This window comes from Polyodon spathula, chromosome 5 (assembly GCF_017654505.1).
Source record: "Polyodon spathula isolate WHYD16114869_AA chromosome 5, ASM1765450v1, whole genome shotgun sequence".
In the NCBI taxonomy this organism is placed as follows: Eukaryota; Metazoa; Chordata; class Actinopteri; order Acipenseriformes; family Polyodontidae; genus Polyodon; species Polyodon spathula.
The window spans coordinates 18,115,160-18,131,958 of record NC_054538.1 but is presented as its reverse complement, the minus strand read 5'-3'; the positions used below and the strand labels follow the sequence as shown (position 1 = coordinate 18,131,958).

The following is a 16,799-nucleotide window of genomic DNA, read 5'->3' as shown; positions in this document are numbered from 1 at the left end:
GTTCAGTGACATTCACCTGACAGGGCTTTGAATACTTCTGAACTGTGAATGTATACTGTACTACAATATGTGCTGCTTCACTGTCATTCACTTGCATGTGCGACCAGATGATATAAATCTTGGTATATATCTTGGTTTTATTGTATATAATCCTATGGCTGATTACTTCTGCTGCATATGGGGAATAACATATTGTCATAATAATCTACCTATTTTTAGTCTTCACAATAAATCTGCCACTTATTAATCATGAGTAATTCAACCCACTGCATTGTTTACTAATTAAAATATAAACTGCTTTTCACAGAACAAAATTACCTGTCATCTGCTTATTTTTAAATGGCTGATAGTGTCAACAGACTTCTAATGCCTCAAACACTGTTTATTGTACTCCCCTGTAGGAAACACATCACCCTATTTATAAGAGATCAAATAAGGGATCTTTATCTAAATCTGACTAGTGAGAGATGATGGTATCAGAATTTATGTAACTGTAGACTGGTTTTGAAACAGAATATGGATCTGCCTCTAATGAAACAAAGTGTGAGGACCATTAAGGTACTAATTGATTGCATTCCAAATGCAGCCTCTTTAAGATTGAACAATGTAGTAATTGAATGGTTATAATCACAACTTTCTTGCATGTGTTTCACCCCCTGGAGCATGCTGGTGCTGTCCGTCAGAATTATGAGGTGAAGGAGGAATGAGGAGGAATGTGTGATTTCAGTCAGGAAACGCACGTGATAGATTATTTCTTAAAACATTACTAGACTAGACAACACTATACATATTTTACACTACATTCTTTGTCCTTACCTTTTGAGGTACCCCTGCACATAAATGAGCTCACAGACAAGTGGACAGGGGAGCAGTATAGCTGCCAGAACCACTGTTTTGCTTAATTAGATGAATGTGAGGTGAGTTTAAATGGCTTGTGGCCAATTCTAAATGTACCTGCACTTTGTCTGACATTTCATACAATACCCTTTAGTATCTGCTGTCGTTAGGGTCACAGATGCACAGCAACAAGGAAGTCAGTGTTCTTATTCCACTATGGATTCACTGAGCCAACTGTAATGCTTCAAACACATATCTGTACTATATGTAATATAATGGTGCTATATGTACATATATTAATATTTATATTTGTATAGCTTGCGCTATTTTGTTAAGGACTGTTTTTTAAAGCTTAATAATTTTCAGTTGTTTTAAAACATTGGATAAAGGCATCTGACAAATAAATAAATAATACTTTTAGTATATATAATAAAAGTATTATTGTGTGTGGGTCTATCTATCTATCTATAGATAGATATATAAAACCAAAGTTTTCGTACACTGTGTTGTATGTGTTCCGTGCTTTGCCATTGCTGGTAGTGTCATGTGAGCTGTTCAGTGTGTTGATATGTAAATAAATCCTTTTTGTCTGCGGGCTGTATCAACTTCAACCTCCATCTCGCTCTCCTGCCTGTCACTCAGCAGCGAATGCACGCACCCACACCGCACACGGCTACTCTGTCACAAGCACTCATACCCTGTATCTTTCGAAACAAGTGATGTAGGGGAGCTCCATAATAAAAGATGAATCTCAAAACAATAATTGTGTGACTATAGCAATTTTTACAGCTGTGTACAATGGTATTTAAAACAGAATTCATTCATCCGACTTTTTACATATCTGCCCTTACTTTGGTCCCACTGCAGTCGGATATGCGACAGATTATTATATATACAGTGGCTTGCAAAAGTATTCAGACCCGTGACCAATTCTCTCATATTACTGAATTACAAATGGTACATTGACATTTCGTTCTGTTCGATATTTTAGTTTAAAACACTGAAACTCAAAATCAATTATTGTAAGGTGACTTTGGTTTTATGTTGGGAAATATTTTTCAGAAAAATAAAAAACGGAAATATCTTGCTTGCATAAGTATTCAACCCCCACACATATATTTGGTAGAGCCACCTTTTCCTGCAATAACAGCTTTAAGTCTTTTGGGGTAAGTATGTACCAGCTTTGCACACAGTGTCGGAATGATTTTGGCCCATTCTTCTTGGCAGATTTGCTCCAGGTTGTTCAGGTTGGTTGGACAATGCTTGTGGACCGCAATTTTCAAATAGTGCCACAGATTCTCAATGGGATTGAGATCAGGACTTTGACTGGGCCACTGTACAACATTCACCTTTTTGTTCTTGAGCCACTCCAATGTTGCTTTGGCCTTGTGCTTGGGATCATTGTTCTGCTGAAAGGTGAATTTCCTCCCAAGCTTCAGTTTTTTAGCGGACTGAAGCAGATTCTCTTGCAGTATTTTCCTGTATTTTGCTCCATCCATTCTTCCTTCAATTGTAACAAGATGCCCAGACCCTGCTGATGAGAAGCATCCCCACAGCATGATGCTGCTACCACCATACTTCACTGTAGGGATGGTGTGTCTTGAGGCATGGGCAGTGTTAGGTTTGCGCCACACATAGCGCTTTGAATTTTGGCCAAAAAGCTCTATCTTGGTCTCATCTGACCACAAAACCTTTTCCCACATTGCAACTGGGTCACTCTCATGCTTTCTGGCAAACTCCAGACGTGCTTTCAGATGGTACTTTTTGAGTAACGGCTTCTTTCTTGCCACCCTCCCATACAGGCCAGTGTTATGCAGAGCTCTTGATATGGTTGACTGGTGCACCATTACTCCACTCCCAGCCACTGAACTCTGTAGCTCCTTCAAAGTGATTGTTGGCCTCTCTGTGGCTTCTCTCACAAGTCTTCTTCTTGTTTGAGCGCTGAGTTTTGAGGGACGGCCTTTTCTTGCCAGTGCCTGGGTGGTGTGATGCAGCTTCCACTTCCTGATTATTGATCCAACTGTGCTCACTGGAATATCCAAACACTTGGATATTATTTTGTACCCTTTCCCTAATCTATGCATTTGTATTACTTTATCTCTAACTTCTGTAGAATGCTCTTTGGTCTTCATTTTCCTTCAGATTCACAGCCTTACCAATGATCCTTCAACAGTGGGGTTTTTATGCAGAAAATGTGACAGCAACTTTAATGGTTCACAGGTGGAGGCCAATGGTAAGGTAATTGTGTCTTCGTTATGGCAATTTCTTTCATCGGTGCAAACTGGGAGCTTCCACAGCACAGGGGTTGAATACTTATGCAAGCAAGATATTTCAGTTTTTTATTTTTCTATAAAATATAAAACCAACATAAAACCAATGTCACCTTACAATAATTGATTTTGAGTTTCAGTATTTAAAAATAAAATATCAAACAGAACAAAATTTCAATGTGCCATTTGTAATTCGGTAATATGATAGAATTGGTCAGGGGTCTGAATACTTTTGCAAGCCACTGTATATACAGTCAACCTTGGTTAACTCAACTGGTGAATAATTTGACACCTTTGCTTAAGTATACAGTGTTGATCCTGAATTTTCTCTATATAAAATATATGCATCCAGCAACTTTTAATTTTTTAACTCGACACCTCATTTTACTCATAACTCGACATTTATTACCGATACTGAAGGTAAAAAACTATTAAAGTCTAGTGGATATCTCGATAGTTACAGTGTCAGTTCACAATGAGTGAGAAGCGAAAAATGAGTTCTCGTTCAATTGGCTTTAAAGCTCAGGTTATTCAGGATAACAAGCTTGTCAGCAGAACTTTCAAAGTGTTTGTTTTTGTATATGCAAAACCAACGATAATGTTTGATTTCTGGGTGAAACTAAGTTGTTTACTATTGTTTTTGTTCAGCGAGTTAATTCTGTATAATGCAGATTTGTTAACTTTTGCTTTTTAAGCCATCAAATTAGACAGTACAAGCCAATACCTAAAAGTACAGTCAACAGTTTGTGGTTAGATTGTTTTCGTACAAATAACGCTGTAATTATTTTTTTAATTCTTATTTCAATCAAACTATACAAGTTGTACCGACTTTGTACAGTACTGTATACGGTAATTGATTAATTCACTGCAGTTCTCTAAACGGTTTTCATAAGGACATTTAACTAAAAATACACTTGGAAATACTCTAAACGTGTGAGTTCTGTTAACTCGACACCTTGGATAAGTCAACGCTAAATGGTATCCCCGTGGGATGTCGAGGTTGACTGTATATTAGTTAATTGTCATTTTTATAAGTACTGTTTAAAAGCAACTTTTGGCACCCAGAATGGAAGGTTGTTTTATTTTTCTAGACTTTGATGTCATCATACTATACTAGTCTAGAGTTTGATGTCATCATACCGTTAGCGTATTGTACTAGTCTAGATTTTGATGTCATCATACTGTCACCATACTGTACTAATTTAGATATCTAAATGTACTAATTTAAACTATCTGTAGTGCAGATTCTGGTACAGACTACATTCAAACTCCCCTAATACCAAGATCCAAATTTACAATCTAATTTAAGGCAAACATGCCCATTATCAAATTCCTAATTATAGTTACTTTAGACTAAAGTAGTTATACATTACTTTAGACTTTCCACAGAACGTAGGAGGTAATTATAATGGTTAAAAGCAGATGAAGGATCACTCTAATTATGCAGTACATTGTGGGGTTTAACAGACTCAATGCCTCAAACAGATTAAGGATATGCAAATTGCTTATTGGGATGTAGGAATTGTGTTGGCCTCAAAAACAATGACCTTCAACAGAATGCAAGGACATGTTCTGCAGAGAGTTACAATGCTTGGACTGTTTTAGATCAAAGCCCTGCTTATGATTCTTGTCATGGGGAACTGGTATGCTTGTGCATTGCCTTCTTTCCATCAGACTTTTATAGACTTTGAATCAGTTTGTGGATCTGTGACGATCTAGGCTTAAAATATAAAATAAGCTACAAGAAGCTTTCTTAGCTTTCTGAATACATTTAATCAGAGCACTATTATAAAGTGATTCTGATCTTATCTTTTTCAAAACACTTTAACACAACGATGGCCTGGGCTATTTAAGAGCCAATCTATTTTCTGGGAAGAAGTATGTAGCATTATTATGGCTGTCCCTCAAATAATCTGAATAGTTAGCATTCCATTATATATGTACATGTAGCCTGATGCAGTTGTTCCACCATAGCACAAAAGGACATTTTAGTCCTGGAATATTTTTTTCATGCATAAGCTCAATACTTTATATTATTCTCAGATCCTAGGTTCCTTTTGTTTTGGGGATAGGCATTCCTTCGTACAGGCACCATTGTAATCGGTAAAGGGACCGGATGCATAGATTCTCTTGCTTCAGAGCCACTATGTAGGAAGCGTCAACTTTCATATTTATTCTTTCACATTTTACAACTTTAATTGCAACATTGGAGAAATTAATTACAATTGGCAAAATGAAACATTTAACGAATACTAGTTAATTGACATTGTTTTTTAATTATTTGTTTAAAGAGTTAATGGTGTATTTATTCCCATCAAACCTTAAGTGATAACAAACTACTGTTAGCACTGAACTACTTTTTTATTTTAAACATTTTAGAATATGGAATTATTTTTTTCCATTTTCTGCCCAATTTGGAAAGCCCAATTATATTTATTGTTTCAACCCAGCTCACCACTGCCGTCCCTGTGCTGACTCGGAAGAGATGAAGACGGACACATGCACCCTCCAAACTGTGTGCCATCAGCCGACCGCTTATTTTCACTCTGCAGGCCCACCATGCAGTGACCTCAGAGCTACAGTTTCAGAAGACCTTACAGTTCTGGGCAACTTACAGGCAACTTGAACTGCCAATTTCCAGGCTATAGGGTGCATTCTGCACTCCATGAAGAGTGCCTTTACCGGATGAGCCACTCGGGGGGGCCCCCTTTGAACTATTTTTTAAAGTTATGTTTGTGCAGTAGGCATTCCATCTTCTTTAACAAGGTTGCCGATACCCAGCTATTGAAATATCAAATTCTGATCTTGATTATTAAGATCAGAATTATTATTGAAAGGATAATTTATTGTAACAAGCATCTCATTATACTGTAAGGTGGAAGATGTTCTGTGGCATGAGTTTTTATATCCAAGACCTTACATAGTTTCGAAGCAACCAATGACAAACTCTGATCTGTTATTAAAGGCAAAAAAAAAAAAAAAAAACACAACAAAATTTTATGCTGTATTGCCACTGTATAACCATGAACATACATTTTGTTGTGGTATGATTTCCCTTTAATTAATGATTAGAAGGACTAATTACCCTTATGGTTGGTTCATACTTCTAGTCACAGATGAATGTCAGACGGAGACAGCTGTACGTAGGACGCATCGCGTCGCAGCCCTTTTGACTGCATAGCTGTCGTTCATACTTTAAATACAGACTGCATTCGCGTAATTGGAAAACTTGACATTTTAGAAGATGTGCTGAGTTTGTACAGTACCTCTTATACAAGAGGTTTAAAAAAAATAATCAAAAGCAACGTCGTTGGTCCATCTGGCCTATCAATCAACAGAGAATCTGAAATGGAGAATTTTATATATTAATTAAGAGACATGCGGGAATGGGACAGTGAGAGAAACTTTATTTTAGTGAAAGATTTGACAGTCTGTTAAACAGATTGGGACCATTGCTTCAACACAAACATACACATGCGATGCCAGTGACCTCTGCAGAAAGACTTGGTCACACTGGCTTTGAATTTTCTCCAGTCCTTTTCTATTTTTTTCTGAATACACACCAATGGTGTTTGTATTATTTAGGGATCTCTATATTCTTTGATTGAGGAGTTATGCAAATGTGGACGTCTATATTTTACCCTACACTTCACTGGGATATGCTTAACAGACACACAATATAGAAAGCAGTGCTTCTAGAAAGCATTTAGGCAGGGTGTATTACAGTTTTGCAAGTGTTTTTTTTTTTTTTACTGAATAATAGAATTATACAACAGTGGGTTGTTCATAATAACATTTCTGTATTTACAGTAAAGATCTTCTGAACAAAAACATTTCACCTGTACAAAAACAGCCAAGCCAGAATAAATGCGTCAGTCATATAAACATGCAATATCTACAAAAGGCCAAGTTATACAAAAAAAAAAAAAAAGTTGGCTAACTTAGTCCCTTGCTTATATTTCAACAGTAAAAAATACATAAATAAAAAGGGGGAGGTAAAATCAGCCCCATTTTTAAAAATAATTATAAACCAATTTGTATATGGCTGGTTAGAGTAACTACCATGATTCTCAATATAACCATTACTATTAATGTTATTTTCTACAAGGATATCTCACCAGTGCCAAAGTGCTGCATAAGAGATCTCGCATCATATCACTAATAAACACCTCAGCCTTCTGCCTCCAGGCTGAGGGTGACATTTATTACCTTCCATCCAGGAGTCAATGTGGGAATATTTTAACAATTAAATACAGTCCTCCACATAATGAGGAAAAAAAGATCTGTTGGATGCAGTCCAGTCACGTTACTTTTAAAAGCTGAGTAGTCTTTTAGTATGTACCTAAAACACCAATATTGATCAGTAGTGCATTGTATTATTATTAGTATTATTTAAAAAGTTTAAAATTAAAGTAAAGGATGAGTGTGTACTTTTAGGCTGAGGGGAAAGAGAACCAAGGTAGCAACATCAAACAAGTTTAGAAACTAAACATGTTATTCCTGAGTGATCAACAGGGAATATTTATTTTTTTCTCCAAATTAACAGGTTTAATTAAAGCTCAAAAGTGAGATTTAATTAAAAATGTGTTATCTATTTATTCTTATTTTAGTATGGCAAATGTTGGAGGTGTAAATTAGCTGAGATGAAAAATACGAGATAAGATTTATTTTTTTAAATGTTGTTGTCATTTCTTTCAAGCTCAAGTTGGAGAAAAGTAAAAGCCAATAATTCAACACCTAACACCAGATGCCAGTATGCAGTTCAGAAGCCACCTGGAAAACTGAGAGTTCCTCATGCTTTTCCATTAACCTCAAGGTCTAATGTTCTGCAGTCTACCAAAACACAGCTTATGAAGCCTAAGTGTACTACTGCAAGTTTTAAACATACATGCTCTACATGTTGAAATCTCTCTTATAACTCATCCCAAGTGTTCCCAGTAAGTTACAGAATGATTGTAAAATATATGTGCACAAACCATAGTCAGTGTTTTCAGGCTCCCAACAGTTCGATGGCCAAAAGTATGGTGTCTGTGGGAAACAATGAGACAAAAGAGATTAGGAACTGAAGATGCGACTGAAAATCAACAAAATGTCACATTTTGTCTTTTCCCATTTTTTCTTATACATTCAACCATTAACATTCTGTACAGTAAAGTGGGTAAAACACAGATCTTTCATCTAGGGGGGCACAATAAACATTCTTAATGTCACAACATCTTGATATCTTGGTATACAGTAAAACCTAATTTAATGAGCATAAATAAACACATTGTTAATGTCATGTCATTTCCATTAGTTCAATAATATTGAAGATGTTTAAATTCAAGTGTCCTCTTGCAGTAGAAGTTTTCACCTCGAGGTGGACAGTCAAAACACTCATCTCAAGCCTAGTGATGAGTTTTCTAGAAAAAATAAATAGTGTGTTGAAAACAGGACTGCAAATATGCAGTATTGAGGTAGTGTGAATAGGGTTACCCTAGGTGAAATGAAAATATTCAGCCAAAGCAGTGTTGGTAGAAAAATGTAAATCCTGACTGATGAGATGTAATCAGATTGCACTTTAATAAAGTAATTAAGAACCTGACTAATTCCTAAAAGATTTTTTGTCAACACACGTGAGATAGTTCTGTACACAACATTCGCTCAGTGGAAATTTTGGCACATACAAATGTATCCAAAAATAGAAATAAGTACTGCAATAATACCAGCTGATGTTTTAAAAAACCTTCGGAAAGCTCTGAATTTTTACACCGTCAATGTTATAAATGCTGTTTAAGGCAAAGCGACGGCCCCCACACTCAACCAGACTGCCGTGAGATTTAATGTGTTTGTTACGTGCTCGCAAAACACTCAGGGGTATCTCATATAGTGCCTTACTATCCATAGAAGATGATAGTTTCTCATTGGGTCTGGACTACTCACATGAACAACAATACATTGTAAAATAATGTTTCTTGTTTGCAAGACACTTCATTTACCACGAAAGTTAAGCTACAATTACATAGTACATGTTTCTTTACCAATGTTTTTTTTTTCCCCCTGAAGAATTGTAAATAATACTACAGGGTGCTATGCTGTTAATTTGTAAAAATGTTTTTGTAAGAAGTGGCATTGCACATAGTGTCAAGTGTCAAAGAAGGATTTTTTTGCTATTTATTAATTTCTGCCCTTTTATTCTCGCCGCCTACCTATCAGAACCTACATACATATTTTACTGGTTAGTGACTTCTGGGGCAAATCAAGTGATGATGACTTCATCACACCAAATAAAAATATAACCAGTCAGTATAACCATGTATTTAAGTTTGCAAAATATGACTTGGATACACTAAAACCAAACTCCCTTTCAAATGCAAAAAACCTAGCCTTAAATATATTTCAAGCTGCAACCCTTCACCTACACAAAAATAAGGTAGAAAATCATTTCTCTTTTTAAGAAGGGGAGAACTCTAGACCAGTCAAAACTGTAATCCACTTTACAAGTTTCAGAAACAGACTGTCTTTCTGAATTATTATAGAACTCTGCAGAATGATGTTCTAGGAGAGTGTTTCAATGAACCGCAGCTTAAATCCAGTAAACAGCTATCAAACTGAAATTAAGAGTCCAAGGGTGTTGGAATGACAACACATTGATACCTTAATCTAAATGAGGGAATCAAAACAGATAACACAGACTGAACTTTGACGCTGTTCACGATGTCATTGTATATGCTTCTGCACACATCAAGTGTAATTGGCTTAATTTACATAAGCAGGAGAATTTCTCCTGTCAAGGTTCTAGAACATGTTGTCAGAAGTAACTTCTGAAGAATGCATGTGTAACTATCAGCGTGCAGTTTTTACATGTCCAAGCACATTCTCCTGTCATTTTTAAGCAAGGAAAGTAAAGCTTTTAGAACTGAAGCTCCAGTTCTAAAAAAATGTTTGTTAGAAGAATTTTGACTCCAAACCTGGAGATAATAGAAACAGGATGCATTTTTTCTAGCACAGTACTAATCATTTTCAAGAGATAACAAAGCAAAGTCTGTAGCCATCCCTGGAGTGATAATAAACATATCTGTCTGGCCATGACCAGAGCACAGAACTTTCCACTTTTTACAATTACTACTGCCAATTTTTGGAATGTAGAAAGAGTGCGATTTAACCAGGTCACCTATTCTCCTTCAAGAAGGCCTGTAAGATACATTGCATTTACTGTGACGAAGTGCCCGCCCCTGTGTATATTATCTGTTATGTGTTGCGTGTTGTGTGTTTAATGTTGGTGTATAGTCATTGGTACATGGGATATAAACGGATCTGTGTAACACGAGTGTTTAAAATGTATATTTGTATTTAGGCACGAGTATTTCACAACACTTCACGTGCAATTAAAAAGTAATAATATGTGAGCACGGGGAATTGCACTTTATTAATTCATGTGCAGTTGTACCGAGACTCCAATTGAATGATTGATTAGCAATCGAGTCTTGGTAAAGCTGCATAAAAGCAGCATGTTTTCACCCACTCGCGGTTGGGTGTTCGGTGAGTGGAGAACGGGATAGGAGACGGAGGTAAAAATAATCATAAGAATAATAACAGTAGATAAATATCTGCTCACCATGTTTGTCTGAATCGTCTGTTTTGTTAGTATGTTTATTTTGGCGAATGTGCCGTGTCCTGTGTTTTTGTTTGTACAACCTTTTTATTTATTTTCTGTTCTGTTTATTTATTAAATGCTGAGCGAAAAACATTCGCTCAGCTCCCCCAAACTCCACCTCTCTCTCTGTTTATTTTCCTGCTTCTGGTCTGACGCCACCCACTCCGGCCGTCTTTGTGACAGGTGCATTGGCTCTTTTTTGATTTCGTGTACAATTAAGGCCCTTACACACCAGACGCGACGCGATTTTTACTGGGGCGACACGACAAATTCAGTGCGAAAACACAGTGCACACCAGAAGCGATCACAGAAACGACGCAACAGCTGGAAATTTGGCAGATCTTTCAGAAAGCATGATTACTAACAAACACAATAGAAAATGGCTGATTATTACAGGTCAGGGAAATTAATTACTGCAAGTTTTACCTCCATTTTCAGTAGGTAAAACTTGCAGTACTTAATTTCCCTGACCTATAATAATCGGCCATGATCTATTGTGGTATTGGTATTCATGTATTATTATTATTTGCATTACTTAATTTCCCTGACCTATTAATTGATTATTGTGGTATTGGTATTCATAGTATATAAATATATTGTGTTTATGTGCAGACGGATAAAAGCCTTGTGCAGAAGTTGACCATCTCCCAAGTTAATTAATTGATTAACTGTTGCTAACTGGCAGATGGTCACCTGTATAAAAGGGCACTCTGGCCAAAGTGAAACAAACACTAACAATTCTAAACAAGTATATTTTAAATATAGCGACTGTTTCTCTATTAGATTTAGACTCACGTCACACCTCTGATACCATTCTCCTGGAACGCAGAAAGCTGCAGGTTTTTATACAGATGACCATCTCTGGTCACTGGTCACCTTCTGCACTAGCTTTTTAAATAAATAAAGAAAACACAAACGCACGGCTTTTTGCCATCATCTTAAATAATAAATAATCATGTTGGACGGCCTTCGTCCATCCGCACAAACACAATATATTTATATAATAATAATAATAATAATAATAATAATAATAATAATAAATTAATACCTACATAAAAAAATACACACAAGGGGTGGGCACCCCATCACAAAATGAAACAGTGCTAAGGGCCTTTAGTTTGTGATTGGCTTGCTTTGGATACAGTAAAGAATACCTGATCAAGTTTACTCCCCATACACTTTTCCAGGCAAAATCTTGAAGAAAGGGTACTCATCTTAACTCATTTCAAAGTTAAAGAACCGAGAGGTGCAGTGCTTGGGTGCAGCGCTGTGATAGGAGAGAGAGAGTGATTGTCTACATACCTGTGAGAGGCAGAGAATTAAGACCTGCGTCATTGTTTTGCTGCCATACGAAGCTCCTGTGTTGTAACTGAGAGAAAACAAAATAAATCCAGCCACGTCCTGCCTTCTGTGTATTTATTCAGAACCAGCTGGCCCAATGTTCTCCACAATGCCTTTGGGAGTGTGACAGTGAGCAATCCCTAATGGGCAGCATGCCCAGAGAAAACTGGTTTCCTAGGCTAGTCACCAACTGGACCCCCCAGATCAGACAGCTACCACATTCCTGCTTTCCTAGCAAGATCAACAGACCTTTTGGAAACCACTTTCTCAGAAGTACTGTAGTAATAATTTCCCTAATAAACACCTCAGATTGCTGTGTGAAGTCAAAACTATCAAATACCAACAAAATGCCGTGTAACCCTCTGAACCTTTGATTTCCCTTGCACACTGGATAAGCAAACCTCTGGAATTCTAGCACTGCTTTCTGAACATTTTCTCTCATTGTTGAATTAAATAATTAAAAAAAAAAAAAAGTTTTTCTTGAGGATTGCTTTCATTCTTCATTAGGAATAAAAGTATACAAATGTTAAAGAGTTAAAATAATATCACGGTCCTTAAAGACTGGATCTAAAACATCACATCTGCCTGGTACACAATGCTCTGTCTTTGAACACTCCATTAAAATGAGGACAACATATGTGACCTTTTGTGCAATGCCACTAGTTCTCTTTCTCCCTTGTATGAACTGCCAGCATTGCAAAATCAATGTATATATTCCACTGTTACCATTTGTTGTAGTCCACTCCAGAATATTAGCAATAAAGCAACATTTCTTGGTTCTTTGAACAGATAAGTAATCTCTTAAAGATACCAACAGGTATCTTGAATAATACTGTTGCTTGTGATTTCATCTCTAGAGCGATGGTAATCGGGTCATTGAAATATTTCAGGCTCCTCAGTTACACTCTAAATGGAAATGACAGGAACATAAACCATAGTACTGCTAACACATTTCTATCTAACTTGGACTGTAAGGATGTATTACAATTGCTATTGCTGCTACAGCTATTGCTATACACTGTACATACTTTTTTGGGGTAAATTTAAATAAGCCTCTTTTCTGTTTAACTGCAAATATGTTTGTAGAATGCTAAAGTTGATGACTCTGAGCAGACCTGCATTAAATATCATCCAAATATAACTTGCACAAATGAATAATTTAAAAAAAAAGATTAGCTCCTAAACATGCAAAAGTATTTTTTTTTTTAAGATGACACATCAAGAGATTAAGTTAGAGGGATTTTAAATATATATATATATTTTTGGCACCTTCTGATCAATAAATGTGACAATATTTTTGTTTTCTTTAAATCATGCCATTTCCATTCTTCTATACTCCTCATTTTCTATTCCACTCTGTTTCTCAGCATCTGCAGGATTCAGTAGTGCTCCATGCTGAGACCCTTCAGGCTCTTACTGTAGGCAACTTCTACCTTATTCCCCAAACAATCAACAAGACGAAACAGCTAACAGGCCCCTATGGTGGCCAAGCAATCAAGTTAGAATGTATCACATCAGCAGTGGCCCGAGAGATTATTTTTAAGCTTTGTAAACTCCAGCTGGGTTCCAAGTCAATTTTCTACAAATCAAAATGCACCGACCTTAAAAAGGATTGCAACAGCAACTTTCCATCGATAGCTGAAATACCTGCATTTTCAAAACGGAACTATCCTCAAAGAACCAAATTCTCTTCAACAAACAAAAAGGGGGAAAGGTACATTTCATTATTGCAAATGCAAAGTATGAAAACCAATATTAAAACATTGGTTAGACCTCCTTTAACCACTAGGGTATCTTATGCAGTTCTTACTTGAAATCTGTAGAATGTGCCATCGTCCTTCAGCGTTAGTACATGGTCTGAGATTGGAAAGAAGTATCCGTGTGCTGCCATCAAGGTTCCAATATGCAGGGCCTCCACTGGAAGTAAAGCAAAGCCAAATGTATTTATTAATTCTGAAAACTGTTAACAAACTGCATTATGAAATCCAAGTAAATCACATGTATGCACTCTATTGTAGTCAAATCAATCAATGTTAGATACTTTTACTTTGAAAAGCCAAGATATTTTCAAATGTATCAATACAGAATTGTGTTAAAAAAAAATTATTAAAGAATGAAAAGGCTTCATTTTCAACAATCACGATTCAATAGCATCCTATATATATATTTCTAATGTATAGATAGGGCACTTTTCATAATAACCTAGTGTGAGATAGCAGGGATGGGGTTAAAATCCTCCCTGCTAAAAAAGATGTGGGAATGCACGTTTGGGTGAATGGGCTAAGGGTTTAATTGTTTAATTGTTTAGTTATTCCCTGCACCTGGTGGTAATTGTAAATTAGAACCAGGTGCAGGGTATTTAAGAGAGGCAGCCAGTCTGCTCAGGGCTGCTGAGTGAGGAGCCTGACTGTGTGTGTGAGCAGTCGTTTTTGAGAGAGGTATCGTGTGAAACTTGCGTCATTTGTGTGTTTGTGGCAGGTAAACGGCGTATCCATCCTGCGAGCTAGTTAGGAACTTGCAACGAATGTTTAGTCAGTGCTCCGAAGAAGTTAGGTGTTTGTTTTGTCTTTTTTTGTTTGTTTTTGTAATGAAAAGTGCGCATCAGTGCTATTTTTCTTTCAATCCTGTGTGTCGTTATTGATTTTTAGAATGGAAAAAGAACCCAAGCGAGCCTGTTTGGTAAGCCGGCCGTCACACCTAGTCACAATTGTGATAAAGTAAAATGCTTCCAATAGAAGCAAAGCCACAAAAAAGCTGATTAAAAAATGGAAGTGTTGTATGGAGTGGGCAGAAGAGCTAAAAAAAAAATAAGGTATGCTCTAGCAGAAGGGGTCGCTGGTGCACAGTGAGCCGAGGACCACAACTTCCAAGTGAAAAAAATATTCCAGACATTTGTAGAAAATTAATTAAAAATAAAAACTGAAATAGCTTGTAAGGATAACTGTCCACCCCCCTTGTAATGTCAATCCTAAATTAGCTCAGGTGTAACCAGTTGCCTTAAATCACACGCCAAGTTAAATGGCCTCCACCTGTGTTAAATTATAGTGATTCACATAATTTCAGGATAAATTCAGCGGTTCTTGTAGGTTCCCTCTGCTGGGTAGTGCAACACTCAACCATGAGCACCAAGACATTTTCAAAAGAACTCAGGGACAAAGTTGTTGAAAGGCACAGATCAAGGGATGGGTATAAAAAAAAATATCAAAGGCCTTGACTATCCCTTGGAGCATGGTCAAGATGATTATTAAGAAGTGGAAGGTGTATGGCACCACCAAAACCCTGCCTAGATCAGGCCGTCCCTCCAAACTGGATGACCATGCAAGGGAGACTGATCAGAGAGGCTACCAAGAGGCCAATGGCAACTTTGCAAGAGCTACAGCTTTTATGGCCAAGACTGGTCAAAGTGTGCATGTGACTGCTCCCACAGACGGTCATGATGAGAATGCAACTTTGGTAAGTAATTTAAAAATCTTTGCTGTGCTGAAGCATTGCCACTAACAGCAGCCATTGGGCAAGTGGACTAGAGTCAAGCCAATCCTAAATAAGTTCTTCAACCATTCTGATGTAGACTTGCTTGTGTGTTTCAGATCATTGTCTTGCTGCATGACCTAGCTGCACTTCACCTACAGTTCATGGACAGATGGCCTGACATTCTTGTGTAGAATTCTCTGATACAGAGCAGAATTCATGGTTCCTTCAATGATGGCAAGTCGTCCAGGTCCTGATGCAGCAAAGCATCCCCAAATCATGACACTACCACCACCATGCTTGACCATTGGTATGAAGTTCTACTGTGGAATGCAGTGTTTGGTTTTTGCCAGACATAACAGGGCCCATGTTGACCAAAAAGTTCCACTTTTGACTCATCTGTCCATAGAACATTGTTCCAGAACTCTTGAGGATCATCCAGGTGTTTTTTGGCAAACTTGAGATGAGCATTCATGTTCTTATTTGTGAGCAGTGGTTTCCGCCTTGCTAATCTGCCATGAAACCCATTTTTGCCGTGTCTTTCTGATGGTGGAGTCATGAACACTGACCTTAGCTGAGGCGAGAGAGGCTTGCAGATCCCTGGATGTTGTTCTAGGGTTTTTTGTGACTTCCTGGACGATTTTACGCCTTGCTCTTGGAGAGATTTTGGCAGGACAGACACTCCTGGGAAGAGTCACTACTGTCCCAAACTTTCTCCATTTGGACAATATGGCTTTGATTGTGGTTTGGTGGAGTCCCAGAGCCTTAGAAATGGCTCTCCAGACTGATAGGCATTAACAATTTTTTCCGGAGGTCTTCAGGAATTTATTTTAATCGTGGCATGATGTGCCTCTAAACCTGTGTGCTGACAACTTCACTCTAATAGTAAGGGACAAAGTTAAATTTATATTGGGCAGGGCTGGCCCAAATCAGGCCTAATTGTTAACCAAAGTATTCAAACAGCTGACCCTAATTATCCCTGTAATTGGGTTGAGTTAACTAGGGGGGCAATAACTTTCACACCTGAAAATTGCATGTTTTATTACCTTGCACACCAAACAAATGAAAGTGCATATATATATATATATATATATATATATATATATATATATATATATATATATATATATATATATATACACACTGAACAAAAATATAAACGCAACATGTAAAGTGTTGGTCCCATGTTTGATAAGCTGAAATAAAAGATCCCAGAAATTTTCCATAAGCACAAAAAGCTTATTTCT

General features: G+C 37.1%; 1 protein-coding gene across 4 annotated transcripts in view; it reads right to left on the bottom strand.

Annotated features, from left to right (window-relative positions):
* LOC121315663 (regulator of G-protein signaling 7-like) overlaps nt 1-16,799 on the bottom strand; it is a 153,566-nt gene that overhangs the window by 30,643 nt on the left and 106,124 nt on the right. For all 4 annotated transcript variants that reach the window (XM_041249936.1, XM_041249937.1, XM_041249935.1 and 1 more), the window contains exons 5-6: nt 13,895-14,001; nt 8,084-8,135 (exon numbers count right to left, since the gene is read on the bottom strand). In XM_041249936.1, the coding sequence (XP_041105870.1) occupies nt 8,084-8,135; nt 13,895-14,001 (159 nt within the window). The remainder of the gene's footprint in view (nt 1-8,083; nt 8,136-13,894; nt 14,002-16,799) is intronic.